This window comes from Aspergillus fischeri, genomic scaffold (genome assembly GCF_000149645.3).
Source record: "Aspergillus fischeri NRRL 181 1099437636249 genomic scaffold, whole genome shotgun sequence".
In the NCBI taxonomy this organism is placed as follows: Eukaryota; Fungi; Ascomycota; class Eurotiomycetes; order Eurotiales; family Aspergillaceae; genus Aspergillus; species Aspergillus fischeri.
In genome coordinates this window covers 4084668-4112266 of record NW_001509770.1, presented here as the reverse complement: position 1 = coordinate 4112266, position 27599 = coordinate 4084668, and the positions used below count along the sequence as shown (strand labels likewise).

Sequence of the window (27599 nt, the reverse complement as noted above, 5' to 3'; positions counted from 1 at the left end):
ACGTGCGCCGCCGATTCGCTCTAGACGATGAGTGCAAGTGCAAACAGGACAAAATCCCATGTATCTCAATTAGTCTCACGTGACGTCGCGATACCGCGTCGCGTCGCTTCATCGCTAAACAATGAGCCTTAGAATCCTATGAGGGGCTATTTGGTTAAGATCAAACGAGTCGCGACATGTCCGTTTCTGGTGACGACTCTGATGATTATTTTGACCATGAGATTGACGATGTTATCGTTCCTGGGACACCCGATGCAGTTAAGTCAGCCCAGACGGACAACCGTCCAGCAAAGCGTCGGCGCTTAGACGCTGGTGTTTTTGATGGTGCAGGCAAGCTACCGCGACCTGATATTCGCTTACGATCTGGATCTGATACCTCTCTGACTTAGAATCCGATATCTCCATAGATCAGGGTGACGGGGAGGACGAATTTCAATCACCCGACCGACGGTCTGTTAACGCCGTTCAATCTGAGGATGTCGAGAGAACCTCCAAGTACAAGGTCTTTGTACCAAAACGCAAGAACTTCCAGGAGAATATCTTCGTCACACAATTGACCCAGCCGCCTTCGCCCCCAGAGATGATTCGTGGCCCTCGATGGAAGAAGCCTGGCCCCGAACCTCTTGCGCCCAAACCTACAACGACCACAGTTGATGCCAGTCATCAACCGGATCAGTATTATGATGAAGATAAAGAAATTGAGGCTGCTATTGCAGCATCACTGCGCTCATTTGAGGAAGAGAATGGGGGAAATATCCCCTCTACTGCATCCAGGTCTACGCCGGCACTGACTGCTGTCGCACCTTCCGCCGCACTGAAAGAGGCTGCAGCGGACGTGCCATTCAATCTTGATGATATACCAGATGACGCCTTCGATTCGGACCTATCCTTGTCGCCACCCAGAACGACATCTCAAGCGACACGTGGACCGCCTGTTCAATCTCAATTCAGAACCAATCGCCCGCTTGGCCTACGGCAATCCACGTTATTCGACATGGCTGCACGAAATTCTGACATCCCCTCGCAGCGAGGAGAGCAAATTCTCTCGCCACCGGAGAAAAATGAACCTCCTACTCATCACAAACTCAATGAAGAGGCTATAAACACATGGGTCTACCCCACTAATTTGGGGAAGACGAGAGATTACCAATTCAACATCGCACAGCGAGGTCTCTTCCATAATCTGCTGGTTGCGCTTCCTACTGGTCTTGGAAAGACGTTCATAGCTGCGACCATTATGCTCAATTGGTATCGATGGACAAAGAGTGCTCAAATCATCTTCGTAGCACCGACAAAGCCCCTGGTAGCTCAGCAGATCTCTGCCTGCTTCCAGGTGGCCGGCATCCCGCGATCGCAGACGACCATGCTGACAGGTGAAGCCGCGCCAGGCATTCGCGCGGAGGAATGGAAAAGCAAACGTGTTTTCTTCATGACCCCTCAAACCCTCGTCAATGATCTCAAGTCAGGAATAGCCGACCCGAAACGTATCGTCCTGCTCGTTGTTGACGAAGCTCATCGTGCTACTGGCGGCTATGCATACGTGGAAGTGGTCAAGTTCCTCAAGCGGTATAACAAGAGCTTCCGGGTCCTCGCCCTTACTGCAACTCCAGGTTCTACTGTGGAATCAGTGCAAGCCGTCATTGATGGCCTGGGTATTGCCAAGGTGGAGATTCGCACCGAGCAGTCTCTCGACATTCGGGAATATGTACATGCTCGGGACACCGAGGTGCAAACGTTCAAGAATTCCGATGAAATGGTGCTGTGCATGGAACTTTTCACAAGGACTCTGCAGCCGCTTGTCGACCAACTTCGTAACCTTAACGCCTACTGGGGAAGGGATCCGATGGCTCTCACCGCGTTCGGTCTCACCAAGGCCCGTCAGCAATGGATGGGTTCAGATGCAGGGAGGAATGCGAACCTTGGCCTGAAGGGCAAAGTCAACGCAATTTTCACCGTCCTCGCGAGTTTGGCCCATGCCATCGATCTCTTGAAATATCACGGTATCACGCCATTCTATCGGCACCTTTTGCACTTTCAGTCTAACACTGATGGCCAAAAGGGGGGCAAATATCAACGCCAGATTGTGCAGGACGAAAGTTTCAAGAAACTCATGAACCATCTCCAGCCTTGGACTAAGAACCCAGAATTCATCGGCCATCCGAAGTTAGAATACCTCAAACAGGTCGTACTCAATCACTTCATGGATCGTGGAGAAGGAACGGCAGCCAATGGAGACCAGAGTCAGTCAGCGACACGAATTATGATATTTGTACATTTTCGAGATAGCGCTGAGGAAGTGGTCAGAGTTCTAAAGCGGTACGAGCCTCTGATTCGACCCCACGTGTTTGTAGGGCAGAGCAGTGCGAAAGGATCGGAGGGAATGGACCAAAAGACACAGTTGAGCATTGTGCAGAAGTTCAAGAAAGGCACATATAACACTATCGTCGCGACCTCGATTGGTGAAGAAGGTCTCGATATTGGCGAGGTCGATCTCATTGTCTGCTACGACTCTTCGGCGTCGCCTATCCGCATGCTCCAGCGCATGGGACGTACTGGTCGTAAGAGAGCCGGTAATATTGTGCTGCTTCTGATGCAGGGTAAAGAAGAGGAGTCTTATATTAAGGCCAAAGACAATTACGAGAAAATGCAGCAGATGATAGCCAGCGGTACTCGTTTCACCTTTCATGACGACACATCCCCTCGCATCTTGCCCCCAGGAGTCCGCCCTGTGGCTGAGAAGAGGCAAATCGATATTCCGGTGGAGAATACGCAGGCTGATTTACCAGAGCCCAGAAAGAGAGCACGGCCCCCAAAAAGGCCGCCGAAGAAGTTCCATATGCCAGATGACGTCGAGACTGGTTTTGCAAAGGCGTCCAGTCTAACTGGGAAAGTGACGAAGAAAGCAGAAACCAAGAAAGCCGTCCGCAAACCGACTCCAGAGCCTGTGGAGGTTCCCGCCCTGGAAGAAGTTCTCCTTACGCCAGGAGAACAACAGGATCTTGAGCGACGCTATTGTCATATAGGAGGCACTAGCCCAGAGTTCATCCGGAACCCACGTGTTGACGCCTACCCTCGCCTGCAATCCGTTCCTAGGCCGACAAAAGCTATTAAACATGGTTCCTTGACCTCCCGCATGATTGGTACTCTCCAAAAAATGAGTAAGGTCAGTGTTGATTGTGAAAGACGATATAGGAAAGTGTTGGCTCTGGAGTCAAGCAAGGAGATTGTGGACTCAGTTCTGTCTCGCGAACCGGGCTCCCCAGCGCAGAACAGTGGAAGGCTGGGGAAAAAGCCGCACGCCTTCAAAAGGCCGTCGGCCACTTCGCGGCCAAACAATGTACATGTGCGGGAGGACGAAAATGAGGACAATTGCACTCCCGAACTGCTGTCTCCAGAGAAGTTGATGTCATCTTTTCTGGAGCCTCATACCGAAAGACCTCCCTATTCATCACAAAGAAGCCAAGATGCTTTTGAACTTGATTTCCCTGATGTTGAGACACTTCTCAATCGTAGCGCAGAGCGTCATGTTTCTCGCAAACGGAATAGATTTGTTCTTGATGATGACACTGAGGAATGACATTTTGGGTCAGCGTGGACAGTTTTGGATATTTGAACTTGGCTTTTAGCTTGGCTTTTGGAACATTATCATCATCTCTAGATACCCAAAATTACATAGAATAGATGAGTTTTGAGTCTCTTTATTGCTTTAAGGGCAGTATGTTCATGGGAGCGTTCTCCAAGCTCAGGGGGTAGCCTAAATGCCACCCCCACTTTCTCCGCGCACGCACCTTAATCGGCCAAGTCGAGAGGAAGGTCCGGTTTCACGTAGAGCTTCACCAATACAACACTATTCCAACACCTCACACCATGGCGGACATCCAATTTGACAGTGCGCTGTAAGTACCTAATTCCAAGCAATCGTTTACATACCTCATATTCCACATCTTGGGCCCTCAGAACGAGGACCCGGACAGCGGAGTGTCACCCAGCTCGGAGACAACAACAACAACAACAACAACAACAACAACAACAACAACAGCAGCAGCAGCAGCAGCTCAAGCTAACCATAACAACCACTCTCTAGCGATCTTCTTCGGCGTCTCAACCCCCGCGACACGAAACAGAACCTACAGGCCATTACATCGATCGTCCCAGACCTGACCGAAGACCTCCTCTCCTCCGTCGACCAGCCTCTAGAGATCCGCCGCTGCCCGAAGACCAACCGCGATTACCTGCTCTGCGATTACAACCGGGACGGGGACAGCTACCGCTCGCCCTGGAGCAATGAGTTTGATCCGCCACTGGAGGATGGCACGGTCCCCAGCGAGCGGGTGAGGAAGCTCGAGGTTGCGGCTAACGAGGCCTTTGATGTGTATCGGGAGCTGTACTATGAGGGTGGCGTGGGCAGCGTTTACTTTTGGGATTTGGATGATGGGTTTGCGGGCGTTATCCTCCTGAAGAAAGGTGGGCTTGGTTACGCTATGTCTGGTGAGATGCGGGCTTTGCTAATGGGTATGGCGGATAGGTGTTACACCCGGAGCGAAGAGCTCAGGAGAGTGGGACAGCATTCATGTCTTCGAGGCAACTGATAGGGCGCGCATGTCTCATTACAAGCTCACGAGCACGGTAATCCTGCACTTGGCGAATGAGAATGAGGCCCTCGGCGAGATGGATCTCAGCGGCAATATGACCCGGCAGATGGAGGTTGATCTCCCTGTGGAGTCCGATGCGAGCCATGTCGCCAATGTTGGTAGGCTCGTTGAGGATATGGAGTTGAAGATGCGGAACTTATTGCGTATGTGTCACATCTGTGAAGAGTTGTTCTGTCTTGACACGTCACATGCTAATCTGACTTGCGACGGCAGAGGAGGTCTACTTTGGCAAGGCCAAGGATGTGGTGGGTGAACTTCGAAGTAAGCCACTTCTCTGTCACGGTAGAACCAAGGCAATGGATGCTGACAAGAATACAGGCCTCGCACCGCTTTCGGAAACCAATAAAGAGAAGGCTGCACACCTGGAGATGATTAGGTCCATGCAGCGGTAGTGCATCAGCCAGCTATTGCTCGCTGAGTTCTGCGAACTAGCATCTGTACTTTGCTCGCCGTGTTACCATGAGCATGCCTATGTTCTTACTCCTCATTTCGCATCATCAAAGCTTCTGTCATAAGTGTCAAGACCGGTAATCGCTGGCAAAGACCAGTGTAAATAGGTCTCGTTTCTTCTGAACATCCGCCGAATCATCTCGTTCACAACAGCATCCGGGAACTGATAACTGCTTCAATTCAATGTGTGGGTATCATATAGCTATCCTAGTTGCCCCAATAAGATGTAGCTTGACGTGTAGACCTGAAGAATTCAGCGCGCTGAGATAGGCTGAGTAGTCGGCGCCTCGAAATGTTTAGGGCCTCTCAATCGACCTCCATCTTATGTCCACCTTCCGTCTTCACCCTCGCAGCTGAGGAATCGCCCAGTTGTTCCACGAACTGTCTCGCTGCTGCCCATAGCTCAGCTTCCTTATCCTTCCCTACAGTGTCCTTCCTGCTATTCAGCCAGCTGACATCCAACGGGTTCGAAACACCCGTTGCCCCTCCGCCAGCGCCTGGTAAATCGCCGGTCCTCGAGGCCGACTCCGGCGCTAGGATAGCAGCTTCCTCCAGGGCGTATACCTGGCGACGTAACCTGACGTCGATGGAGGAAAGGAGCGCGAAGTACTGGGACGTGGCTTCTTTAAACCGTGCTTTATGCGACTCGAGAGAAGTGTCCTCGGAGGAGTCGCCCGTTCTGGCGTTTGTGAGAGCTTGGATCGCGAGACCGGCCGAGTGAATCAGTTTTGCAACATCCTGCGAGCGATCAGTATCTGCTAGCTAATTGACGTCCTTGACGGCTGCGCAAGCTCGTTTGCGTCTGTCTTAATAGTGGCACAGAGCTACCTCCTTACCTTGTCCACCTCGTTCAACTGCCGGATTCGATCCGCTGAAGTAAATACTTGGTCTGGTTGTGCAGAGATCCTGCCCTCGGCCATCTCTTTGACATTTGAGGGATTTCGCCCGGAAACCTATCTCAGTGAAACCCACTTGAAGATAAAGTCAAAGTAAGAGTAACCGGAGCTATGTCATCATGTGCAGTGAGGCCGGACAGCGACAAATTTGATTACCTAAGTCAGTCCAAAGCGCTAACCCTAGACAGTCCTAGCTCGATATCAGAAACGTGACTTCGCAAGCCTCCCGATTTACTGAACCATCCAAAAGCAAGTCACTTTTGCATCTTATCTTCGCTTTCCGTTCAGAACGCAGCGAAGCCAAAAAAGACGCGACCATCAGTATCTGGACATCTAGCGTCGCGCCATGTCTGCGCCAGGCGGGGCTCCGAGCCCTGCACCTCGAAGTGCAAGCATCGGCCCCGGTGGTGGTGGTATGTCTATGCCTCCCCAGCAGCCCATGGGAAACACCACTCCAGTGGGAGCACCGACTCCGGGTCCTCCACCTCCACCGCCGAGTGGTGCGATGTCGCAGCAGAATCTGAATCAAATAGTAAGTGTTGAAGATTGTGTTTCATGAGTTTCGTGGGTTTCGCGCAGAGTATCTCTCATGTGTTGGTGTTTTTCGTCATTGATAAGCGGCTTGTTTTTGGCTGTGTTCGCTTGAACAAGCCTTGTGTTCGTCTTGGGACACGGCTGCAGCGTTTCATGTGCCCTGAGGACGGAGTCTGTCATGATTCGGTGTTCATTTCATGGCTGGTTTTACATCATGTATGGACTTTTCCTTTACTGTGTTGCTAATGCCATCTAGGTCATTGATTACCTGGCCAAGAAAGGATACAGCCGTACTGAAGCCATGCTGCGCATGGAATCAGCTAACCAAGAAATCGATGGCCGTCCTTTGCCTCCCCTTGGCGAGGATGCGCGTCCCAAGTATAGAATGGGGTTCGGTGAGTATCCCTACATAGTATATCATTAGTCATAAACTAATGCCGCATGCATCTAGATATACTGAAAGTCTGGGTTGAAGACAATCTAGATCTGTACAAGGTAGGCTACTTTCTCTTTATTAACATGCGCAATGCTTATCTTTGGACAGCCCGAACTTAGGCGTGTTCTGTGGCCGCTCTTTGTCTACTCTTTCCTCAACATGGTGACATCCTTTTATCCTCAAGAGGCCAAGCAGTTCTTTGATATAAACAAGAACCTGTTCCTCCCTGAGCACACAGACGATGTCCGTAAACTGGAGCCCATCAGTCTTCCTGAGCATGTTCAGGACAACGCCACGGCCAAACTCTACCGGAATAACAAGTATCGCTTAGTACTCAGCAACCCAGCATTTTCGAACCTTATGCAGTTTCTCGAAAACAAGTCGAAAGAGGGAGGCTCTGTTATGTCCGCTATTCTGAGCAGCTACTGCACAATCATTACCAAAGAGCGTGCGTCCGACGATCGTTTCAGCTTCGCTGCTATGTTAGGCCAAGCTGGAGCAGGGCAGACATTTCCCGCTGAAGACGAAGGTATTCCCGGTCACCATCCTGGATCGGCCTACACAGGCGACAATCCGGCAATGGCTGGAACATTACCCCGGCTCCGACTGGGCAAGCTTCCTATGGAATCAACGCTTGAGACCGACGTACGAGGCGAATTAGCAGACGAAGACATGAAGAACCCTCCGGCACCTGGCCACAACAGTCTTGTGCAGGAGTTTGACCAGATGATCAAAAAGGAAGAAGATGACGAAGCGCCCAGTCGTGCCGATATTCCATACCCTCCCTCGACTGCTCGCGATGTGGCTCTGGAAGTTCAAAAGGTGAAAGAGAATCGTGATCGGTTCAGGATTGAGGGCCGGACAGGAGGTGTTGGTCCTGCAGTCAGTGTTTGCATGTTCACATTCCACAACACTTATGACGGGTGGGTAATGACCGTTTCTTTGACTGGAAGTTTTTATTAATGAAGTGACAGAATCAATTGCCTGGATTTCTCCGACGATAATATGCTCGTTGCAGCTGGTATGCAGGAGTCGTATATTCGTGTTTGGAGCATGGATGGCAAGAAAATCCAAACGACCTACGACAACGTGGATGATGCGCCTCCCTCGAACTCGCGTCGTCTGATTGGACACTCGGGTCCGGTTTATGCAGTCGCATTTGCACCTTCTGCCACACGCTCAGAGGGCGCTGTAGCGCCGACCAACGCCCGTTGGCTGCTCTCTTCGTCTGCAGACAAGACCATCCGACTCTGGTCTCTTGATCTATGGCAATGCATGGTCGTCTACAAGGGCCATGATCAGCCTGTTTGGGATCTTCAGTGGGGCCCTTTCGGTCACTACTTTGTTTCCGGCGGACATGACAAGACAGCTCGTCTCTGGGTTACAGACCATATTCGTCAGCAGCGCATTTTCGTCGGCCATGACCAGGACGTGGACTGCGTCTGCTTCCACCCGAATTCCGCCTACGTCTTCACTGGCAGCTCCGACCATACGGTCCGCATGTGGGCGGTCACCACCGGTAACGCTGTGCGGATGTTCACTGGTCACACCGGCAATATTACGGCCTTGGCCTGCAGCAGAGACGGCAAACTTCTTGCATCCGCAGACGATCAAGGATCCATCCTCTTGTGGGATCTGGCACCCGGAAGGTTGTTGAAGCGCATGCGCGGTCATGGAAAAGGAGGAATCTGGTCCCTTAGCTGGAGCGTTGAGTCGACTGTCCTGGTCTCTGGCGGTGCCGACGGCACTGTCCGCGTGTGGGATGTCACCGGCCCAGCCCAAGATCCGTCCCAAGGTCGCGTAGTCGGCGAAGGCGGAGCAGGCACAAAGGTCGATGCTGGCAACCCCTCAGCCGCTTCCACCCAACCCTCGACCTCGGTTGCTCCGGGAATGGGCAAGAAGAAAGGAAAGGATGTCGTTGTCACACCTGACCAGATCAGCGCCTTCCCGACGAAGAAGAGTCCGGTCTACAAAGTCAAGTTCACCAACATGAATCTGATCATCGCCGGCGGGGCCTATCTTCCTTGACGAGAAATTGTGAGTTTCGTTACGTTGCAAAAGTGGCGTCAGATACCCGTATTGTATTTTGATCTGTCTTCCCTTGCATTTCCCATTTGCTCACTGGACCATGATGGGGCTTGGTGGCTTGATATTCGGCGGCGTCGGTGGGGGAGGCATCGGTGTTACATTGGCAATAGTACAAAGAAAGTCCCTGGCTTTCCTCTGTCCAATAATGATTTAATCAAATGGAGTTTGTAAATCTATAGCCGATGGCAATCCTTGCAACATTAGAAAAAAGGGATATTTGCGCTACTCTACGGCTTATGCAAATGTCCCGCGCTGCCACCACCATGCAAAGCACTAAACGAAGCACCGGCACCTGCACCCTTCTGCATGGCAGCGGAAGCCTGCATATCAGCCACCTTTGGCGGAAGCACCAGCGCGCTCCGATCATTCCGCTTGTAAAAATCCACCAAGATCTGGGCCGTCTTCGCCGGCATATCCTCCTGGACGAAATGGCCCGCTTCGGGGAGGACCTGGAGTTGATATTTCCCTGTAGAACATACTGTCAGCTGTAGAACGCGGCCAACAGCTAGAAGTCTAAAACAAACCTTGCATCTGCCCGATCATCAACTCCTTATCCAGCCTGTCTGTCCCGGCTAACAGGAGGAGTTTGCCGCCGCGCGCCTCCAAGAATTTACGACTGAGGCCGATGAACCAGTCTTCCCAGAAGGGCTTCGTGGCGGAGAGGTTGGTCCGCCAGACCCATGGTTTTGAGGGGTCTGAGGGCGTTTCTTCTTTGTATAGGAGGGATGGGACGGAGACTCTGGCGGAGGTTCTGTTTCGGATTGTTCGGGATCGTGTGCTGCGGCCATGGGTTAGCTTCGCTTCTAGTCGACATTTTTTTCGGTGATGTAGAGGGAGAGGTAGTTGACATACTGCCACTCAATACCCGATGTCAAAGAGGGGAATCTAGAAGGGCGAGTGGAGAGATATTTCTCCATGCTTTGGAGGGCATCCATGGCTGAGCCTGTGTCATTTATCATCAGTACAACCCTCGGGATAGATAGAGGTATCATATACATACCCTCGACAACATCCAGCACCGCATAAGCCAGTAATTTAGAGCCGAGCTCCCCCTTCTTCGCAACATCAGTGATCACCGCACCCCCGAGACTATGCCCCACAAGAACCAGGTCGGGAAGCTCCTCCCAGCCCATTTCCGCCTGGGTCTTGCGAACAACGTAGACCAGGTCTTGGTTGAGCGTCTCGAGGCTAAGATCTAGTGCGGCGGCTCCTGCTCCTCCATCCGTCCGTTGCACCGACGTGCGGCCGTGGTCGCGTGCGTCTAGTGACAGGATCCCCGCTTTGGGGAGGATCTTGCGGATTTCTTCTGCGCAGGTTGCAAACGAGAGTCCTGATGAACCAGCGCCATGGTGCATGACGAAGAGTGGACCTGAGTCGGTGGGTGGCGTGAGATAGACATGGTGGATGATGCGGAGAGTGTCGGTTTCGCGGGTTAGAAAGAGCTCTTTAGCAAAGAAGTCTGACCATCTCAGTGAGGAGGAGTCGGAGGATCTGGATGCCATTAGCGGGATTCTCACGACGTTCTCATGAGTCTGTGGGGTTGGCTGGTGAATGCATTATGCACCGGGATTGCATATGCATCTGCAGTACGACCGTGCTAACGTACCCCTGGCTAGCTCTAGCAAACAGCTGCCTGCTCGGCGAAGGAATCACTGTCCCTGCAGATGAGACTGAAGAGGAGTCCTCATCGTGACTGCTTTCCGCGGGGTGGTTCATTGACGAAGACTCGGATAGAAGAGGGGCCTCGGGCGGCAACTTGGCCAGCTTTGATTTGGCAAAAGCCTTGTGAAGATCGCTCATGGGCAGTTAATGTCTATGGCTATGGTCTGATTATAATGCTTCTATATCGCCGTCAGAGCAAATTCGTTTCAGGGAGCGAAGTTCATTTGACCATCTATCCGGAGATGGATTTGTGGTAATGTGGGGTAGGCCCAACCTGAACAGGGTGCTTTGAAACTGGACTAGATATAGCGGACAGCGGGAGAAATAGGACTGACATCTACAATGATGGTTTATATGGTCGATTCAATTTTATCTTATTATGGAATCCTCGTGTACCTGCAAAGCAGATGTTGATGAACGTGGTGTTGTTCTTGTTTTAGTAGGTGGGCAGTGCCGCCCTGAGCTGGCGGGTGAGTAAGCACCATTCGCTGCTATAGATAGACACCATCACATTCGCGCAGACGAGGATGGTCGCTTTTATCATGTCCAGCACGATATTACGACCATTCATGGGATTAATCCGATCAGTTCTACTTGTACAATCCGGCGGTGGTAGTAATTATGCGGGATTGTGGCCAGGTTATTATGTTTGTGTTGGGGTATAGGTCACAAAACGAAGTAGAGTATATATATCTGGATGATGGTAGAAATGGCAAGTCTGCATTTGGTACACCATTTTCGCTGCAAAAGTAGAGAGGTAAGATAATCACATATATCGAGCCGGAGGCGGCCAAATCTCATCCGGCTCTCCTTCTAGAGTGACGGGCCGCCTGATGCAACTGTCCTAACTCTGAGGTATGGCGATATGGTCGCCGTTTTGCCTCGCCTGAAAGTTCGCGCTGTGTGAGGCGCGCAAAGAGTGTCGGTGCGATGTGCTTGACATGCACCTTGAGCGGCTTCGCCATCTCAGAACGTGCTCCTGCCAGGGAACACGCATTGCATATCGGATATTTCGAATATCGTCATCGCTCAGGGCCTCGGCTGCCGCGTTCTGTGTGGTGTTCCAGCGGCGCTGCACGGCCTGGGCACTTGTCCACGCGGCCTTCATCTCCTCGGTCGTCGCAGCGGCGACCGCCCTGTGGGTGAGGTCCCGGTCCGCGGCGCTGAGTCGAAGCCGTTCAGCCAGGAGCCGTCCAGCTTGGTTGCGGACGACTCCGGCCGTTAGGAGGTGGGCTTCATTGTACGTGAGAGGGCTGGTGTCTGTCTTGACTGTGATGGCTCCATCATACAGCTGGAAAGACATGATGGAATACAGAACAAAACGCAAACAGAACTGATCATGCAGGAAAAGGCGCTATACGAATGTCGATGTCGGAGTGGGATACTGTCTTCAGGGCTGATGTTACACCTCGTGGCCTAAAATTCTGTATACTGGTTGATGAAGTACATTTGAGATGGCTGTGAGAGCTGGGAAAGGCCTTCAAGAGGCTTGTTTCCTGGCTATCTGTGTTGAAGCTGCCCATGCTAGATGGTTCGGTGGTTTCCCTAAAGTGAGAGAGACCTATAGAAACGACAGCCAACAGAAGCCGTGCGACCAAGACCACCTCCAACCGCATAGCCGAGCAGATCCAAACATAACACCTCTATAGGTGCCTCAGGCACTTATGTTATAATGAGTAATCAATGTCACGTGCTTGCTGGATTGTCGATGACCTCACTGCATCTGCAATTTTGGGATCATCGGGAGCTGTATCAATGGATCATCAATGAATGCGTCTATCTACCGTCAAGGAGGGGAGATCCCGATGATCAGCTGGACACACAGCTCCATTTCCGGCGGCAAACATGAGCTTATCTACTCCCAGATCCTGTTCGGTATTACATGCTCGGCCTGATAATGAACCGCTGTCTGACTGCGTTCGTCATGACGTCAACTTCACCTGGAATTCATGATTTACCTTAGTATCAGCAGAGGGATACCTCTCCATTATAATTCTTTATTGTCTATAATCTACCTATTTCTTCTTAGTCAAGTCCAATAAATTTATTCTTTGCGTGATATCTCTGACAGAATAGTCATAACGACTCCACTGTCATCTATTACCGAAGTCCTACCTATGACATAGACCGCGCAGAGCCCAATGGTTTCACTGTGGCGCAGGAACGATGACTCGGAGCGAGAGGAGCAAGGCCGTGATGGAGATGATAGATCCAGAGGACAGTATCAGGAAGCAGATGAACGGACACGACTTTTACCCAGAGAGAACCAAGGATATCTGAGTCCCGATGATCCTGCAGTAAGTTGCGGATGTTGAAGATAACAAACCTCCTGCGTTCGTGTTTCTCTAACATGCTTTTACTATCAGGTATCCCCCTACAATCTGTGGAGTGTCAGGGCTCTCAGAGCCTTCTCCTCTTTCTGTCTCGCGGTCAGTTTCGTCTGGTGGACCTTCCTGCTCGTCTCCATCTTCGTCAGCCCTCCGATGATGCACAGCCGTGGCTCTGGCTTTTTTAGCTTCGCGTATACCACACTCACCGTCGGCTACCTCGTTATCGCGCTGCTATTCTTTATAATCCCGTCAAAGGCCATGACGATATCCGGCATAGTGCTGGCCGTCTTCCTCTTCGTGGATATGTGCATTATCCTCGGTGTACCTCAGCTGCGCGTCGAAGAGGGCTGGGTTGGTATCGCCTCGGTCGTCTGGGCCACCCTGATATCCATTTTCAACGTCCTCCAAAACCGGACCGTTGCCTGGGGCAAGAGGGAGGAAGAGGAGCGCCTTACCGGACGAGAGGAAACCCGGCGGTCCCTCCGGGAATGGGTCGCCGTGCTTATTGAAACGATCTTCATGGTTGTGTTCGCGATAGTCTCGATCCTCTTCACTGCAACCCTGATCATCCGCGCCCGGGATGCCTCCCTCCCAGCCCCGGGACAAAAGTACCTCGTCAACGGTGAGAAGTACCAAGTCCACCTCGCCTGTGTCGGTCCCATGAACGGCACCACCGACGGCAACGGAAGGAAACCACCCACTGTCCTCCTCGAAGGCGGCGAAGGCCCAGTCGAGCACTCCCTGCAACCCTTCATCGACGACGTCTACAAGCAAGGCCTCATCGACCGCTACTGTTACTGGGACCGACCAGGATACGCCTGGTCCGACAATGCCCCCTCCCCACACTCCGCCGGCATGGCAGCTGATGCTCTCTCCGAAGCCCTCGCGCTCGCCGGCGAGGAAGGACCCTGGATCCTGGTCTCCTCCGGCATCGGCTCCATCTACAGCCGGATCTTCTCCAGCCGCCACCTCCTCGAAACAAAAGGCATCATGCTCATCGACGCCATGCACGAGGACTACCTCGGCCAAGTGGGTAACGCCGGCCGCGGCTTCCTGCTCTGGCTCCGCGGGGTCCTCTCCCCGCTAGGCCTGGACCGCCTCTTCGGCGCCTTGTTCAAGGGCCGCACGCGCGAAGACCGCGTCTACGGCCGCAGCGCGTACCAGACGGACAAATTCCTCAAGGCCCATTTGCAGGAAAACCTTGTCGCTGAGTCCATGACTGCCTCTGAGATCCAGACGGCGCGCCATGTCCAGATGCCCGATACGCCGCTTGTCGTCGTAAGCTCTGGGATCGAGGTCCGCAGGAGCAACAAGTGGGCCAAGACACAGGAGGATCTGACCAAGATCACGAAGAACTTGAAGGAGTGGGATATCGTCAAGGGTGCGCCTCATGAGGTGTGGAGGACCACTGAAGGTCGACAGGTTCTGGAAAAGAGACTCAACGAACTGGTCAAGGGCGAGTGATGATACATGTTTCTGGGATGATTTCTTTTCTCCATTTCAGGTTGTCTATCAAATTGTAATGTATCTAAATTGTCTTACGATTGTGATGTCCTCATGTTTGTCCTTCTAAATGCGGTCCATCCTTCTTTGGATATCTGTGCCTTCTCTCAGGGATCTACCATTTTACGCGATTACTACCTAGGTTAGGATGACAAAAGCAATTAATAAGGTAAATTGTCCTGTCTGATCATTGCAGTCACGCTCATGACGATCATCAAGCGCACTGGGGATGGTGCACGCATAGACCAGAACGGAGAAGCCTTTCGAATCAGAAAGACACCAGCCATAAAACTATTACAAGTAGGTAAACTATTACGACTAGGTATACACTCATGGAGCTCTCGAACCCTGATATGCAAGTATCAGCCATCACTTTTGGAGTTCAGCGGACTGCGGATCTTCCTCATCCAAATAAAGGCGGTCTTCATGAAGGCTGGACAGACTCCGAAAACCCATACCAGCAAGGAATCGTAGGATGATTGCAAAGACACAGACGAACATCGATGCAATGGTCACGAAGATTGGATGCCGCATACCAACAATGAATGGCCGGACGATCTCAAAGCATAAGGTCGGCACAGAGAGACGCAATTCGAAAAGACGTGTATACCTATCCATTGGAGTATGGGGAGAGGGTACATGCTGTTCCGAATCTGCAGCACGTTTCTGGTAGGCGGAGAGAACAGTTTCCACATGCAACATGTATGAAACTTGAACTAGCGAGGTGCACTGCGAGCTGTGTAGAGGCTGGTATAGGGTCAATGTTATCGGAGTAGAACTGCGGAGCTTCTGCCAGTGGGGAACCAATCTTGAGGGACGCGACAGCAAACCGGCTAAATGCTTCAGAAATGTGTTCTCTTTGGGTCTGCTAGACGAGGGTCCAAAATCGGTGCTGAATGACTTCAAGAATGCAATTCGGGACTCAGGCGAAAGTATAGCCCGAAGCAGTGGTAATCTATCACTGGTGGGTATTGGTGCTGGAAATGGCTTGTCCGGATCGCCTAATAGAACACGATACGCATTCTGAACACCGCGATGGGCGACTCTCCGCTGATCATGAGGCTTATGAGGGCTCGAATCGATCCATGTCTCTCTTTGCACAATCGAGGCAACTTTCTCTTCCGAAGGGAGATATTCCACAAAGCGAGAATGTGGCTGAAGCCATCTTCGAGGCTGGGGAAGACTTGTGTGCTGTGATGGCGTGGGATGCTTGCGCTCCGGTGAGATTGTACTTGCTCGTGGTTGTGCTTGGCCAGAAAGCTTGAGACCCTCTACCGCAGCATCAGTGAGGAAAGGAGGCTTCGGTGGCCTTGGTGGTCTCCGATTACTCTCATCTTCATTGGTCAAGAGGGGAGCTTGGACGTTCTCTGAGCTGCAATCGGGCCAGGTGATCGAGGTGATGTTACACTGATGCGATGAGAGGGCACTTTTTCTGTTTCTTTCCCGGTATAGGTGTGCAGACGAAAGGTGCTTTGCCTGTTCGCTTTCGGACGCCGGACTATTAGTTGGATTCGTGGGCAAGGGTTCGTCAAAGATGAAGTGCGTATCAGGCTGCCGACTGGAGGGTACTGTTGGAATAGTAGACTTGGCGTTCGTCCTTCGGTCATTCCGAACTCCATCGAGCTCGCGCACAGGAAACGGATCTAAACTGCTAGGGTACTCGCCGTACAAACTGCAAATGTCGTCTTCCGATTCCGTGAGCTTGGTCTTGGTCCGAGATTTTGAAGGAGTGACCGGTGCATTCTCTTGCAGATGCTCCTCCAGCGCGAACTGCAATGTATGTGAAGGGCTGAACTGTCGGTGCGATGTTATATGGTCCATTCTCAACTATTGTAGGTACCTAAAAATGGGCAACGGCAGGAAAAAGGATCTGTGAAGCTGGTCAATTAGTTATAATGAATCGAGGAGAACTTGAAGAATAATAAGATTGCGGGCCAAGTAAGGAAGTTAGATAGTTTGCGAATCCATTTCGGGAAGGCATGATCCAGTCCACACAACGATCTCCTAAGGGTTAGGACTCCATGATTCACAGAGTAGGGCACATGGTAGGGTAAGGTACAGTTATTATTGAAAGAACCTTGCCGGAGAATTGTTATAATTCTACAAGTTCAGAATTGCAATCGCGAGTGGTTATGTACATCAGGTATCTATTTCAGGACGGCTTGCAGGGTCTCCAGAACCTGTGACAACGTTAGTAATTAAGTATAGCCTCGTGCTAATGCGTTCGTGGTTGACCTACCTCGAGCTCAATCTTAGCCTCAGCAATGTCCTGCTCACTGCCACTACCATTGGCAATCTTTTGGACCTCGGCGATCTGGGACTTGACAGCCTGTAATTGAAAGATTGGGTCAGAAAAGTATATCAAGACATTTTCTTCGTTTCCCCAACTTACATCGGCGCTGAAGTCCTCGAGGGGGTATGCCTCCACGGCGTTGATGCTCAGCGCAGAGTCAGGCTGAACGACGGCGAAGCCACCAGAGACTGAAGAACGCAGACTCGTTAGTGCGATGCTATAGGAAAGCAATGCGACATCTTCGTGGTCCCACGATATCGCAGCGCAAAGCTCAGCGGGGTTGTCCGGACGTACGGAAGAACTTCTTGTTGGCACCACCCTCCTCAACGATCTCAACGAGACCAGGCTTCAGCTGCTCAATGGAGGGAACGTGGTTGGCGAGGACACCCATTTCTCCGGACTCGGCGGGGATGTTGACCTGGACACTGTAGGGGGAGGTCGTCAGTACGCATTCAAGTCATGTTCAGAATTGTCGATCGTCGATGAGAGGGGAGTTGGTCGTCACGTACACGCCGGCCGACTTGAAGATAGTCTGTTCCAAGATCCTTATGTCAGTTTCCAGCCTGTAAGACGAAAAGGGTGCGTTCAGTTATCTCGGATCGTACCTGGTGAGGAAGGGCCAGAGAAAGCTTGATCTTGTCCGACACAGCCTCAGCGTAACCTCTGCGCTGGAGAGGAACGCGGAGAGCAGAGGGACGAGCCCTGAGAGCAGAGCGAGCGAAGCGAAGAGAGCTCATCTTGCAATGGATGGAAGGGAGAACGTGGTGATGGTATCCCTCTTGAACCTGGGTCAAAGTTGCAAAGGTCGAAGTCCGACTGCCGGTTGTTCCCTAGCGGCTCTTAGCATCACGTGATAGATCTTGACAGAGGCATCAAATAACAAACACCCTAGGATTCGACAAACCAATCTTAGCAGGGTAATTGAACGACCCGAGATTGTTTGTGATATACAAGGTCTTATTGATCGATTGGCGATAAAAAAAGTGTTTCTTTTATTCTGAAAGGTCAATGTCCCTCGCCTATTACTAGGACATAGCATCACGCATTGCGACTGCATCGACTGCTAAGCTTTCTACATCTCGGACAGCAGTGTCATGCTAAGGGCAACCGGCAGATACTCTCAAAAGGAATAGCAATGGCAGTTGCTCTACTGATAAATACATTGATTCTGGAAACGTACTCCGTACTACATTTCAACGTGGATGTTTCAAGCACCACAATGCGAAGTCACGTGATATACGGCCTACACACTGTGTCTTTAGCCTTCGTATCGGATATTCCACCTTAAGTTAATGTATTTTCGCGCTCACAATGGCTTTTGAGCACCCGAACTATTGATGGCTCGCCCTACCACCCTCCTGGAACAAGCAAGCAAGCGATGTGTGGCATCACTGTCATCTCCATGCCAAGCGTATAACTAGTTATTGGGATTCGACTTAGTAATCCGGTCACGGGACATCGTTCACAGTCACGACCGGTCTTACGAGGCACTAGTACTTCATCTTGAGAATCGATAAGTTGCTCCCTACTAGTGTCGAAACTGAAAGACATATAGACAAGTAGTCTCACAGCATGTAGAGGAACAATCCGATTGTGAATGGCAGAGTGCTGTTGTGAACATAAGGTAGACATTTGGCGCTGCCGCAGTTGGCCGGATGGAATGGACCAATGACGCTAGCCGCTGGAGCAGTAAGCGAAATCCCACACAAATCTTTCCCAGCGGAACCCTAGCCGGAATCTTTGGGGGTCTCTAGCCTTCTGCTCAGTTCAAGGACATCTTCAATCCGCCAACTCATCGTCAACCCGTTTCTTGTTGCGACACATCCCGTCAAGATGGCCAGTACGTTACCTGACCCCGGGCATTTTGGAATTCTCAAAATCGATTTTATATCAGCACAATGTCCCCGGATTTTACGAAAGTCGCTGACGGTCATTTTCACTTGAACAGAGTCCAAGAACGCGTCTCAGCACCACCGCAGCCAGAAGGCTCACCGTAACGGGTTCGTACAGTCCTCAGCAATTTGAATCGAAATATTTTGGTTGGGAGGGAAGGATTTCGTTGCAGTGGCGGTTTTGACATCACCGGAATTGGTCCTGAATGACTCGCGACCAGCTTGCAACATATCTACCAACCACATGTTGAAGGAGGGAAAGACAGTTCGCTGATATTTGCCGTTTGATTCCAACAGTATCAAGAAGCCTAAGACTCACCGTTACCCTTCCCTCAAGGGTGTTGACCCCAAGTTCCGCCGCAACCACAGACACGCCCTTCACGGCACCATGAAGGCTCTGGTACGTTGACTTTGCTGCTGCTTAGGTCGGAAGCAGCTGGATGTCGGAGGACATGGCTAACTGTCCTACAGAAGGAGCGCAAGGAGGGCAAGCGGGAGGTCGCATAAATTGATTCATCGAAATTAAATGGGAAGCGATTTGAGTTGGTTTAACGTGCGATGACACAGAGCGTCATGTCGGAAGAGCCTGGCTGGGTTTCCGCGCGACGGCTTGTTAAATAACACAAAAATGGATTCGATTCCACGACTTGGCCATCACGAGTGCCTGGAGCATGATTTCGTTTCTGCGATAGGGCATGCTTTCATGCCGACTTGATTCTGTCTTTGCTTTTTCTTTTCTGCGTCAGGAACGATATGCGGTCATCCCGTCGTTCATTCAGGCATATGTGTGTACAGCTTCGTGTCTTTTCCATGCGCGTTTGCTGAAGGATTTTTCAACGTGCCGAGAAGAGATCCCATGCCCTCCTATTACCAAACACCCTTTCCCTTTCTCTCCCGTGGCGAGAGGGTGCATGGATGGAGGGCTACATACTCGTAAGCAAGATAGTTTGAATATCAATATCTTTCAATTTGTGTCAGCTCCATGCGCTTCATTCGAAAGGACCTGCTTCAAGAGCTCATCGAGCCAAACGCTTTTAGATCTACACCCTCCAAACTATAAGCCTCTTATCAAACCCACCACTAACAAGCCACTCCTCTTTCACCACCTTGCCATCTCGCTGCACCTGAACCCAACCAGCCCAGATAGCCCGTACCTTCGACCCAACCTGATGCCCATCTTTCAACATCGCCGTCACCTTCCCCGTCCTAGCCTCAACCCCGCGAATCACCCCATCATCCCCATTCACCCACACTCCCGATCCATCGGGCCGCCAAACCACTTGCGGAGTGGAGTAGACCGTCTGCGGCGCAAACGTATTCGCCTGGATCATGATGGCCGCATCTTCGCAGTTCTGGAGCGCAAGCGCCGCAAAGGCCTGCGTGGCTTGTGTCTCTGGCTCCGCGGAAGTACTGCCCATGGACGGGGTGGGCTCCGACGGCTCCGACGGCTCCTGGTTCGGGAATAGCAGGCGCACTATGATGACTTTCATGTGCGGGAGGGTCGACGCCGCGACGGCTATGAGGCCGGGATCGTGCGGGCTCAGAGCAAGACATGAAGGAGAGAACGCGACCCAGGCGTTGGAGTGAGGGGCTAGGTTCTGCTTGCTGAGGAGCTTGCACTCGATGGGAGCCTCGGTAGGCGTCGACGACGGGATGGCGTAGTAGAAGAGATAAGTCGAGTCGCGGCGCGAGGCGAGCAGGAAGAGTTCGTGGGTATCTGGGTGGCGGACGAAGAGGATGGATTCTGGGTTGGTGAGCAGGTTGATGTGGGCGATGGGCTCGTTGAGCTCCACGGGGGCAGGATCTCCTGCTCTGCTGGGGATACGGAGACGGTAGAGTAGGATCTTGGAGTCCCAGCCAGCGGTAGCGACCCATACGGCGTTGGACGCGGTTTCGCCTGGCTGTTCGTCTTCATATGCGATCACCTTGACTGCATACTTGGCATGATCTTTACGGCGGGACAGAATCTCAGTTCCCCGTTGGAGAAGAAGCTGGCCGGACATATTGGTCATAAGGACGTATTTACCATTTTGAAAAGTCGCGTATGATAGCACCGGGGAGTCAGAGTGTCCCGTAAAAGACGTGACAACGTCGTTGCCTTCGTCTGTCTTGAAAAGGTGCACTTGTCTATCTGCGCCCGTAGCGACGATGTAGCGTGACGCGCCATCTTGATTCTCCTCCTGGCTAGGATTCTGCCAGGGTTCTACCGAACATGCTAGGAGATTGGCAGAGGTTGGTGTTTGGATGACATTTGGTGTTGAGGGTGCTGGGTCGTGTCAGCAAACATAAATATGTCCGCAACATCGAGGCTGCAAGGCAGTGAGGGACGATTGTTGGCTGACCTGGAACAGTCCAGACGTTTTCCTCTTCACTTTGACCGTATCGCTCGAATTTTACGCTCTCATCAAATACTTGTTTCTCCTGAAGGACCCCTTCGATGGTCCACTCGTTCTTGTCGGTCTTTCCATCCAGCTGCCCCGCGTCGGCTTGAAGTCCCGCTTCTCGGATGAATACATTCAGGGTCTCTGTATAATTATTCGAACGAAGGAAGCGGGCTACTAGAACACTAGCCAGTTGTGTTGTTGCCGTCATCTCGCTAGTCTGATGCCTAGCGATTCGGAAATGTTGACATGGGAAGCCGAACGATGTCAAATCGCTGAGAGAGTTCCGCTCCTCGGTGATATCAGTACCCTATACAAACAAGGAACTTTATAATTAAATTTCAACAGCTTCATTGCTTAGGACTCTTCGTTAATTGTTATAGTAATACAGATTGAGTAGAATTTGAATAATATCAAAAGTTCGGATGAAATCAGCTATGCAATGGTATCAGGCCATCCCTAGATGTTTAGAGCAAGAATGAAACGAAACAGTAGCAGAGTCCAAATTTTTGTTGCTTGATGCAAGAGCTGCTTTTCCCTAGCCAAACATGTCCTCTGCCCTCCTTCGAGGACCGCCCCGCCCTTCTATCTTATCAGAGAATAACTCTTTGCCGACATTGGACTTGTACTTGGAAGGGAACAGCTCCCGGACAGATGAGCCTCGGCCCTTGATTGACATGCCGTTGGCTGCACCTCGAATTGAGATACCCTGGTCTTGGCCAGCTGCTCCACGAATGTTGACCCCGTTTTGATCCTCCGAGTCCGGAAACAACTCGATGTTCTTATTGCGCGACGAGTTCTGGTCCCGAGCACCATCCATCCGGGGCACAGAGATTCTCCTCGAGAACAGATCTGCTGACTCATCAGCGGCATCGATCGCATCTGAGCGGCGATGATTGCTTTGTTTGCTTGGGAAAAGTTCTTTCTTGAGGTAACTTGACGCTGGCTTGTTTGGAAAGAGCTCGCGGGCATTGGAATCCCTGTCGCTAGTACGAGAGGGGAAAAGCTCCTTGCCTTCGTTGCGACGGATAAGCTGTGGCGAGCGCTCCCGGAAGCGACTTCGCGTGCCGCGCTCCTCTTGTTCTAGACGACCACTCTCGGCCAGGGTGTCGCGACCTGGAGAGGCGCTCCGATTCCGAAGGCGACCCGATAAACGTCCTTCGTCAGGGAAAAGTTCCCGCTGGCCTCTCCGTGTTCGTCCGTTGCGACCTCTCTCTGAGTCTGAATAGTCGGTGCTAGCACGCGGGCCTTCATCGTCGTACATATTGGCGCTGAAGTTGTCGTCCGCGTCACGGTCTCTTCGCCGTCTTAGCTCCCGACCGTCGAACCGCCTTCGTTGATAGTCACCATCGCTCGAGCCTTCGCCGCCTTGACGACGTCTGTCTGCGAGTTCTCGTCGTAGCTTCTCCCGGGGGTCGTGTTCGGGGTGCATGAGATAGAATCGACTGGATTCGTATGCGCGGGGCTTTTTGCGATCGGTCTTCACTGCCGATCTCACTTGAAGCACGGATTCGGGGTGGGTTGACAACGCCTTGGCAGACCGTAAGCGCAAAGGCGGAAATGAAGATGTATCTTCTTCTTCGCTGGCCTGCGTGAAAGCTGCCAGAGCTTGTAGACCAACTTCGGGAGATGAGTAGATGATATTTGCGGACGTGTCGTCAATCCACTCGATGCGGGAAGGGGTCTCGCCGGAGAAGTAATCTGTCGCGAATTGTTTGATGTTATCTGTAGTTAAATCATCAACGCCTCGTATGTGAACCTTCTCATACTGCGTTTCAGCCGTTGTGGGATCGACCAAGCCGTCTTGACTAGTAACTGTCGTCATCGCGGGTTCCTATGGAAGGTTGAGATATGTTAGTTATCACGAGAGAGCAGCAGATACATTGGGGCCATTCTCGCTCACTATTTCAATTGACTCCGGCTCTGGGAGCGGCCCGAGGTCAATATCCATGTCGATATCCATAGAGGCGTCCATGGCGATGGAAGTTGAGTGAGCACCGTTTGTCGGGTCAGGCTGTGTCATGCTGGCGACCTCCATGAGGGAGGAGACAAGATATGTGGACAAAAGAAACTCGGCAGATACGTAGGGTCGGATAAAACTGGGAGTAGAGACAATCAATTGAGGGGCCGTAAAAGACGTGGAGTTGATAAATATGCAGCGAACTGAATCAGCAGCGAGTCCAGCCGCAAGATGAAGTTACTTAGAGCACTTCCGGATTGCCCAACTGGGAAAGGCGTCGGGCGGAGAAGAGCTCCAACTCCGCCACATATCACGTCTGTCTTCTAACCAACCATTCTATATATATTGAGTGGACTCAGTCTGCTCGAACAACATTGGAAACCACCTTTGCATCATCTCTGGCAACCGGAAACATTAGACTAACATTTTCTTTACGCTACCATTCAATTATGGCTTGATTCTCCTGAAATTGGATAGCTCGAGTCTATCTTCTTACAGTGACGCTGGAATAAGCTGGCGATGGACTTCAATTGAATGATGACATGTAGCAAAGTCTACTTGCAAATTTCCAGTTTGACTTCAGTGAGCAACCAGATACAGACTGCCTTTTTTCGGTGGAATTGATGGCATACGTGGAATCGCATTCGCCTCACAACATTCTGCCCAAGGTCGTCAATGAAGATTCAGAAGACTTGGGCCCATTCAAGAATGCGTCAATGCCTCAGTCTTTGCTCACGGTTAGAGACTCAGGTCAAGTCTGCAGGCCTCGCTCTACAACTTTCCGTCTGGGCACAGATGTGAACTACAACAGCGTGTTACCATTGCTTTGGGACTTGTCGAGATGGTGTCTGACTCGAAGCTCAGTCGCATCTTTCCTGAATCATATTTTAATGCTGCAGAGTAACCAGGAGCAATATATGGAAAATTCCTTGAGCTCACGAAACGATCCTGCGTTCTTGGGTCTCATATCTATAGCAAGATAACTTGTTTGTGCCCGTCATGACTCTGAGGCCACCTCATCTTTCATAGATACAGTTATGGCAACTACGGAGAATTAGTCCAAGCTTTTCAGCCGGCTGGCCCAAGATCTGGAGCGTTATCTATCTGCAGTCAATGGGATCATGCCTTGATCAATCACGGATAGCAATTACCGTCGATTTACTTGGTCTTCCATCGACTTGCTTTTGTATGATTCACTCCTTGGTGATCATGAAGAGAGAAATGCAGTCGTAGTGGGTGGAATAGTTGGAGTAGTGTAAATAAGACTTGAGCCTTGTAGTTCACACTCAAGCGTCATTTGCTGCACATCTGGTAGATCCCAGATACCCAGTGTTTGCAAAGAACACCAGTGTGGACCAGACTACTAACAAGCTGCATACTTTCGGCTTCCCCCGCTCAAACATCGTCCTTCCTCCCCCACTACCTCAATTAGGCTATTCTCCAACGCGTCTCCTCTGGTAAGCCTTTGATTCAGGCTCTAGTCCTGTCCGATGGATGAATAATGTGAATACGGCGTGTTTCCGCTTCTATTGCTCCAAAGGATTATGTAGTTGGTTGCTGTCAACTGGTCTCCCCCGCCTCCACCTCCGCCTCCACAGGACTTTTTCCGAGGACATAAGCGATGAATTGCAGCCATATATCGCGCCTGCAAGGCCCTCTTGCAGCGCCAACATGATGACAGGCTCATGGACAGCTGCGATGGAGATGATGTGGACCTCGCGTTCCACATTTACGGATGATGCACTGGCCAATCTGGACTTCTGACCGAAGATGCAGTGCAGTGACTAGCTTTCCATATGAGTGAGCTGTACCCCGAAATAAACGTGTTTCTTTCTGGACTCGCTCTTACTTTTAGTTTTACAAAGAGAATAACGGACGTTATTATCGACCTGTCATTACTAGCCCACTTTGTCCATTATGCTTTACGCTGAAGACGATAAGCTCATCTACCGATTTGATGACCACATTCTTTGGATCCAGCCATGGAGCGAGAATGCTTTTCGTATAAGAGCCACAAAGCTGGCGTCTATGCCCACTGAAGATTGGGCACTCTCCGCAAAGCCCAGCACACAGCAGCCGATCATTGAAACCCCCGCCGGCAAAGAGGCCAGCATTTCCAATGGCAAGATCAAGGCGGTTGTCTCCCAGCGAGGCAAGATCACAATCTACAACTCCAACGGTAAAAAGCTTCTGGAAGAATATGCGCGTCATCGTCGTGATCCAATGGACCCGAAATGCAGCGCTCTCGAGATTGAAGCGCGCGAGCTCCGACCAATTCTGGGAGGAGATTACCATCTCACGCTGCGATTGGAGTCGCTAGACCCGAAGGAGAAGATCTACGGTATGGGCCAGTATCAGCAGCCTTATCTGAATCTCAAGGGAGTCGACTTGGAGTTGGGACACCGGAATTCCCAAGCTAGTGTTCCGTTTGCTCTGTCCTCCCTTGGCTATGGTCTTTTGTGGAACAATCCCGGGATCGGACGAGCCGTGCTCGGGACAAACATCATGAGCTTTGAGGCATATTCCACGAAGGTCCTCGACTACTGGGTCGTTGCGGGTGATACACCGGCGGAGATTGAAGAAGCATATTGCAAAGTGACAGGTTATGTCCCGATGATGCCAGAGTATGGTCTTGGATTCTGGCAGTGCAAGCTCCGTTATTGGAACCAGGAGCAGTTGCTCAACGTCGCCCGAGAGTACAAACGACGCAATGTTCCTTTGGATGTTATCGTAGTTGACTTCTTCCACTGGAAGCACCAAGGAGAGTGGAGTTTTGATCCTGAATTCTGGCCGGATCCAGGTGGGTCTATTTCAGCCACATGATATGCATGGGTGATTGCTGATAGGGCTGCGAGCACAGATGCAATGGTGAAAGAACTCAAGGAAATGAATGTGGAGCTCATGGTCTCCATCTGGCCCACGGTCGAGAACCTCTCTGAGAACTACCCGGAGATGCTCGAACGCGGTCTGCTGATTAGACATGACCGCGGCCTTCGAGTAGCTATGCAATGTGATGGCGACGTCACGCACTTCGACGCGACGAACCCCGAGGCTCGCAAATATATCTGGGAAAAGGCGAAGAAAAACTACTACGACAAAGGGATCAAGATCTTCTGGCTTGACGAAGCCGAGCCTGAATACTCGATCTACGACTTTGATATTTACCGCTACCAGGCTGGTAGCAACCTACAGATCGGCAACATCTTTCCCCGGGAATATGCGCGGGCCTTCTACGAAGGCATGGAGGCCGAGGGACAGAAGAACATCGTGAACCTGCTCCGGTGCGCCTGGGCCGGCAGCCAAAAGTACGGTGCTCTCGTCTGGAGCGGCGACATCGCGTCGTCGTGGGGTTCCTTCCGCAACCAGCTGGCTGCGGGCTTGAACATGGGCCTCGCAGGAATCCCGTGGTGGACGACGGATATCGGGGGCTTCCACGGGGGCAACCCTGCTGATCCTGCGTTCCGGGAACTCTTCACACGGTGGTTCCAATGGGGTACGTTCTGTCCCGTAATGCGTCTGCACGGTGACCGGGAGCCCAAGCCTGAAGGCCAGCCGACTGCTCCAGGCGCTGACAACGAGATCTGGTCCTATGGCGAGGAGGTGTATGAGATCTGCAAGAAATACATCGGCATTCGAGAGGAGCTGCGGGACTACACCAGGAGTCTGATGAAAGAGGCTCATGAGAAGGGCACGCCGGTCATTCGGACTCTATTCTATGAGTTCCCAGAGGACAAGAAGTCTTGGGAGGTTGAGGCGCAGTATCTGTTTGGGTCCAAGTATCTTGTTGCGCCAGTCCTTGAGGCCGGACAGCGAAAGATCACGGTGTATCTGCCCGCAGGAGCTTCATGGAAGCTATGGGGGGAGGAAACGGAGCGCCCTGGAGGGCAAGATGTTGAGGTTGCATGTCCCATTGAGACGATGCCGGTCTTTGTCAGGGTATAGGCAGTAACATATACCAGCCATTGGCGCATATATAATAAGAAACTCATTATAACAAGAAATCTAGCCTGTGCGAATTATCTCGCTATAACAGGGGTTTACTTAATTAAAACAATTTATCATATTATCACAGGTTCCAAGCTTTATTAAGCGCCTACAGGAGATACCCCCACCCGCACAGACGGTCTGACAGAGTCACATATTGGGATACTACTACCGCCAATAGGGTACTGTATTGAAGCATAGATAACCATTAGAAGACAATACTGTAACCATTCATAAGGCCGTATTTCAGGATTCCGCGGGATGCACCAACAAGCTGCTGGCAAATGTATTGTCTTCACATTGCGGCTACGGGTAATAAGCGGGCCAACGCAATTAATATAACTGTCTGATGCCTACATGGGCGATACCACTCTACCGAGGATGGGGTAAACACAGTCAAATTTGGCTGTCATCCGGAGTCTGAGGTCGATGTGACATGAGAGATCCATGACCTGCGGAGCTCATCAGATTTGGGCTTCGAGATTGCATTGAGTCAGGGATAATTATCCCTTGCTTTGGCCCCTCCATTGTTTCTCTT

General features: G+C 51.4%; 13 protein-coding genes across 13 annotated transcripts, besides 3 other annotated features; 6 read left to right on the top strand and 7 right to left on the bottom strand.

The window, feature by feature from the left end:
• Positions 1-176: 176 nt before the first annotated feature.
• Positions 177-3577, top strand: mph1 (3'-5' DNA helicase; the record flags this gene model as incomplete). Its single annotated transcript, XM_001265344.1, has 2 exons — positions 177-324; positions 390-3577. 2 exons carry the CDS (start codon positions 177-179, stop codon positions 3575-3577), a joined length of 3336 nt encoding a protein of 1111 aa, XP_001265345.1.
• A 290-nt stretch (positions 3578-3867) lies between these two features.
• cap2 (F-actin-capping protein subunit beta) lies at positions 3868-5044 on the top strand (the record flags this gene model as incomplete). Its single annotated transcript, XM_001265343.1, has 5 exons — positions 3868-3896; positions 4085-4464; positions 4526-4795; positions 4866-4913; positions 4971-5044. 5 exons carry the CDS (start codon positions 3868-3870, stop codon positions 5042-5044), a joined length of 801 nt encoding a protein of 266 aa, XP_001265344.1.
• Positions 3997-4053: a microsatellite.
• Positions 3998-4038: a microsatellite.
• Positions 5045-5408: 364 nt separating the features above from the next.
• Positions 5409-6022, bottom strand: NFIA_021550 (mediator of RNA polymerase II transcription subunit 11; the record flags this gene model as incomplete). Its single annotated transcript, XM_001265342.1, has 2 exons — positions 5409-5840; positions 5939-6022. 2 exons carry the CDS (start codon positions 6020-6022, stop codon positions 5409-5411), a joined length of 516 nt encoding a protein of 171 aa, XP_001265343.1.
• A 322-nt stretch (positions 6023-6344) lies between these two features.
• Positions 6345-8996, top strand: NFIA_021540 (putative transcription initiation factor TFIID subunit; the record flags this gene model as incomplete). Its single annotated transcript, XM_001265341.1, has 5 exons — positions 6345-6530; positions 6789-6927; positions 6984-7027; positions 7077-7891; positions 7943-8996. 5 exons carry the CDS (start codon positions 6345-6347, stop codon positions 8994-8996), a joined length of 2238 nt encoding a protein of 745 aa, XP_001265342.1.
• A 287-nt stretch (positions 8997-9283) lies between these two features.
• Positions 9284-10856, bottom strand: ppe1 (carboxylesterase-mitochondrial 37S ribosomal protein YmS2; the record flags this gene model as incomplete). Its single annotated transcript, XM_001265340.1, has 5 exons — positions 9284-9522; positions 9581-9834; positions 9909-9999; positions 10057-10547; positions 10663-10856. The coding sequence occupies 5 exons, from the start codon at positions 10854-10856 to the stop codon at positions 9284-9286; spliced, it is 1269 nt and encodes a 422-aa protein (XP_001265341.1).
• A 706-nt stretch (positions 10857-11562) lies between these two features.
• On the bottom strand, positions 11563-12021 carry NFIA_021520 (uncharacterized protein; the record flags this gene model as incomplete). Its single annotated transcript, XM_001265339.1, has 1 exon — positions 11563-12021. The coding sequence occupies one exon, from the start codon at positions 12019-12021 to the stop codon at positions 11563-11565; it is 459 nt and encodes a 152-aa protein (XP_001265340.1).
• An 838-nt stretch (positions 12022-12859) lies between these two features.
• NFIA_021510 (DUF2417 domain-containing protein) lies at positions 12860-14512 on the top strand (the record flags this gene model as incomplete). Its single annotated transcript, XM_001265338.1, has 2 exons — positions 12860-13015; positions 13085-14512. The coding sequence occupies 2 exons, from the start codon at positions 12860-12862 to the stop codon at positions 14510-14512; spliced, it is 1584 nt and encodes a 527-aa protein (XP_001265339.1).
• A 328-nt stretch (positions 14513-14840) lies between these two features.
• Positions 14841-14876: a microsatellite.
• Positions 14877-14920: 44 nt separating this feature from the next.
• On the bottom strand, positions 14921-16372 carry NFIA_021500 (uncharacterized protein; the record flags this gene model as incomplete). The annotated part of the gene is made up of 1 exon (XM_001265337.1): positions 14921-16372. The coding sequence occupies one exon, from the start codon at positions 16370-16372 to the stop codon at positions 14921-14923; it is 1452 nt and encodes a 483-aa protein (XP_001265338.1).
• Positions 16373-16698: 326 nt separating this feature from the next.
• On the bottom strand, positions 16699-17581 carry NFIA_021490 (F1F0 ATP synthase subunit delta; the record flags this gene model as incomplete). Its single annotated transcript, XM_001265336.1, has 6 exons — positions 16699-16731; positions 16791-16880; positions 16944-17032; positions 17139-17269; positions 17354-17376; positions 17450-17581. The coding sequence occupies 6 exons, from the start codon at positions 17579-17581 to the stop codon at positions 16699-16701; spliced, it is 498 nt and encodes a 165-aa protein (XP_001265337.1).
• Positions 17582-18677: 1096 nt separating this feature from the next.
• NFIA_021480 (60S ribosomal protein eL29) lies at positions 18678-19243 on the top strand (the record flags this gene model as incomplete). Its single annotated transcript, XM_001265335.1, has 4 exons — positions 18678-18684; positions 18793-18844; positions 19034-19136; positions 19208-19243. The coding sequence occupies 4 exons, from the start codon at positions 18678-18680 to the stop codon at positions 19241-19243; spliced, it is 198 nt and encodes a 65-aa protein (XP_001265336.1).
• Positions 19244-19776: 533 nt separating this feature from the next.
• Positions 19777-21328, bottom strand: NFIA_021470 (uncharacterized protein; the record flags this gene model as incomplete). The annotated part of the gene is made up of 2 exons (XM_001265334.1): positions 19777-21002; positions 21079-21328. The coding sequence occupies 2 exons, from the start codon at positions 21326-21328 to the stop codon at positions 19777-19779; spliced, it is 1476 nt and encodes a 491-aa protein (XP_001265335.1).
• Positions 21329-21655: 327 nt separating this feature from the next.
• NFIA_021460 (NCBP3 domain-containing protein) lies at positions 21656-23140 on the bottom strand (the record flags this gene model as incomplete). The annotated part of the gene is made up of 2 exons (XM_001265333.1): positions 21656-22951; positions 23021-23140. The coding sequence occupies 2 exons, from the start codon at positions 23138-23140 to the stop codon at positions 21656-21658; spliced, it is 1416 nt and encodes a 471-aa protein (XP_001265334.1).
• A 1854-nt stretch (positions 23141-24994) lies between these two features.
• NFIA_021450 (putative glycosyl hydrolase) lies at positions 24995-27019 on the top strand (the record flags this gene model as incomplete). The annotated part of the gene is made up of 2 exons (XM_001265332.1): positions 24995-25877; positions 25938-27019. 2 exons carry the CDS (start codon positions 24995-24997, stop codon positions 27017-27019), a joined length of 1965 nt encoding a protein of 654 aa, XP_001265333.1.
• Positions 27020-27599: the final 580 nt, after the last annotated feature.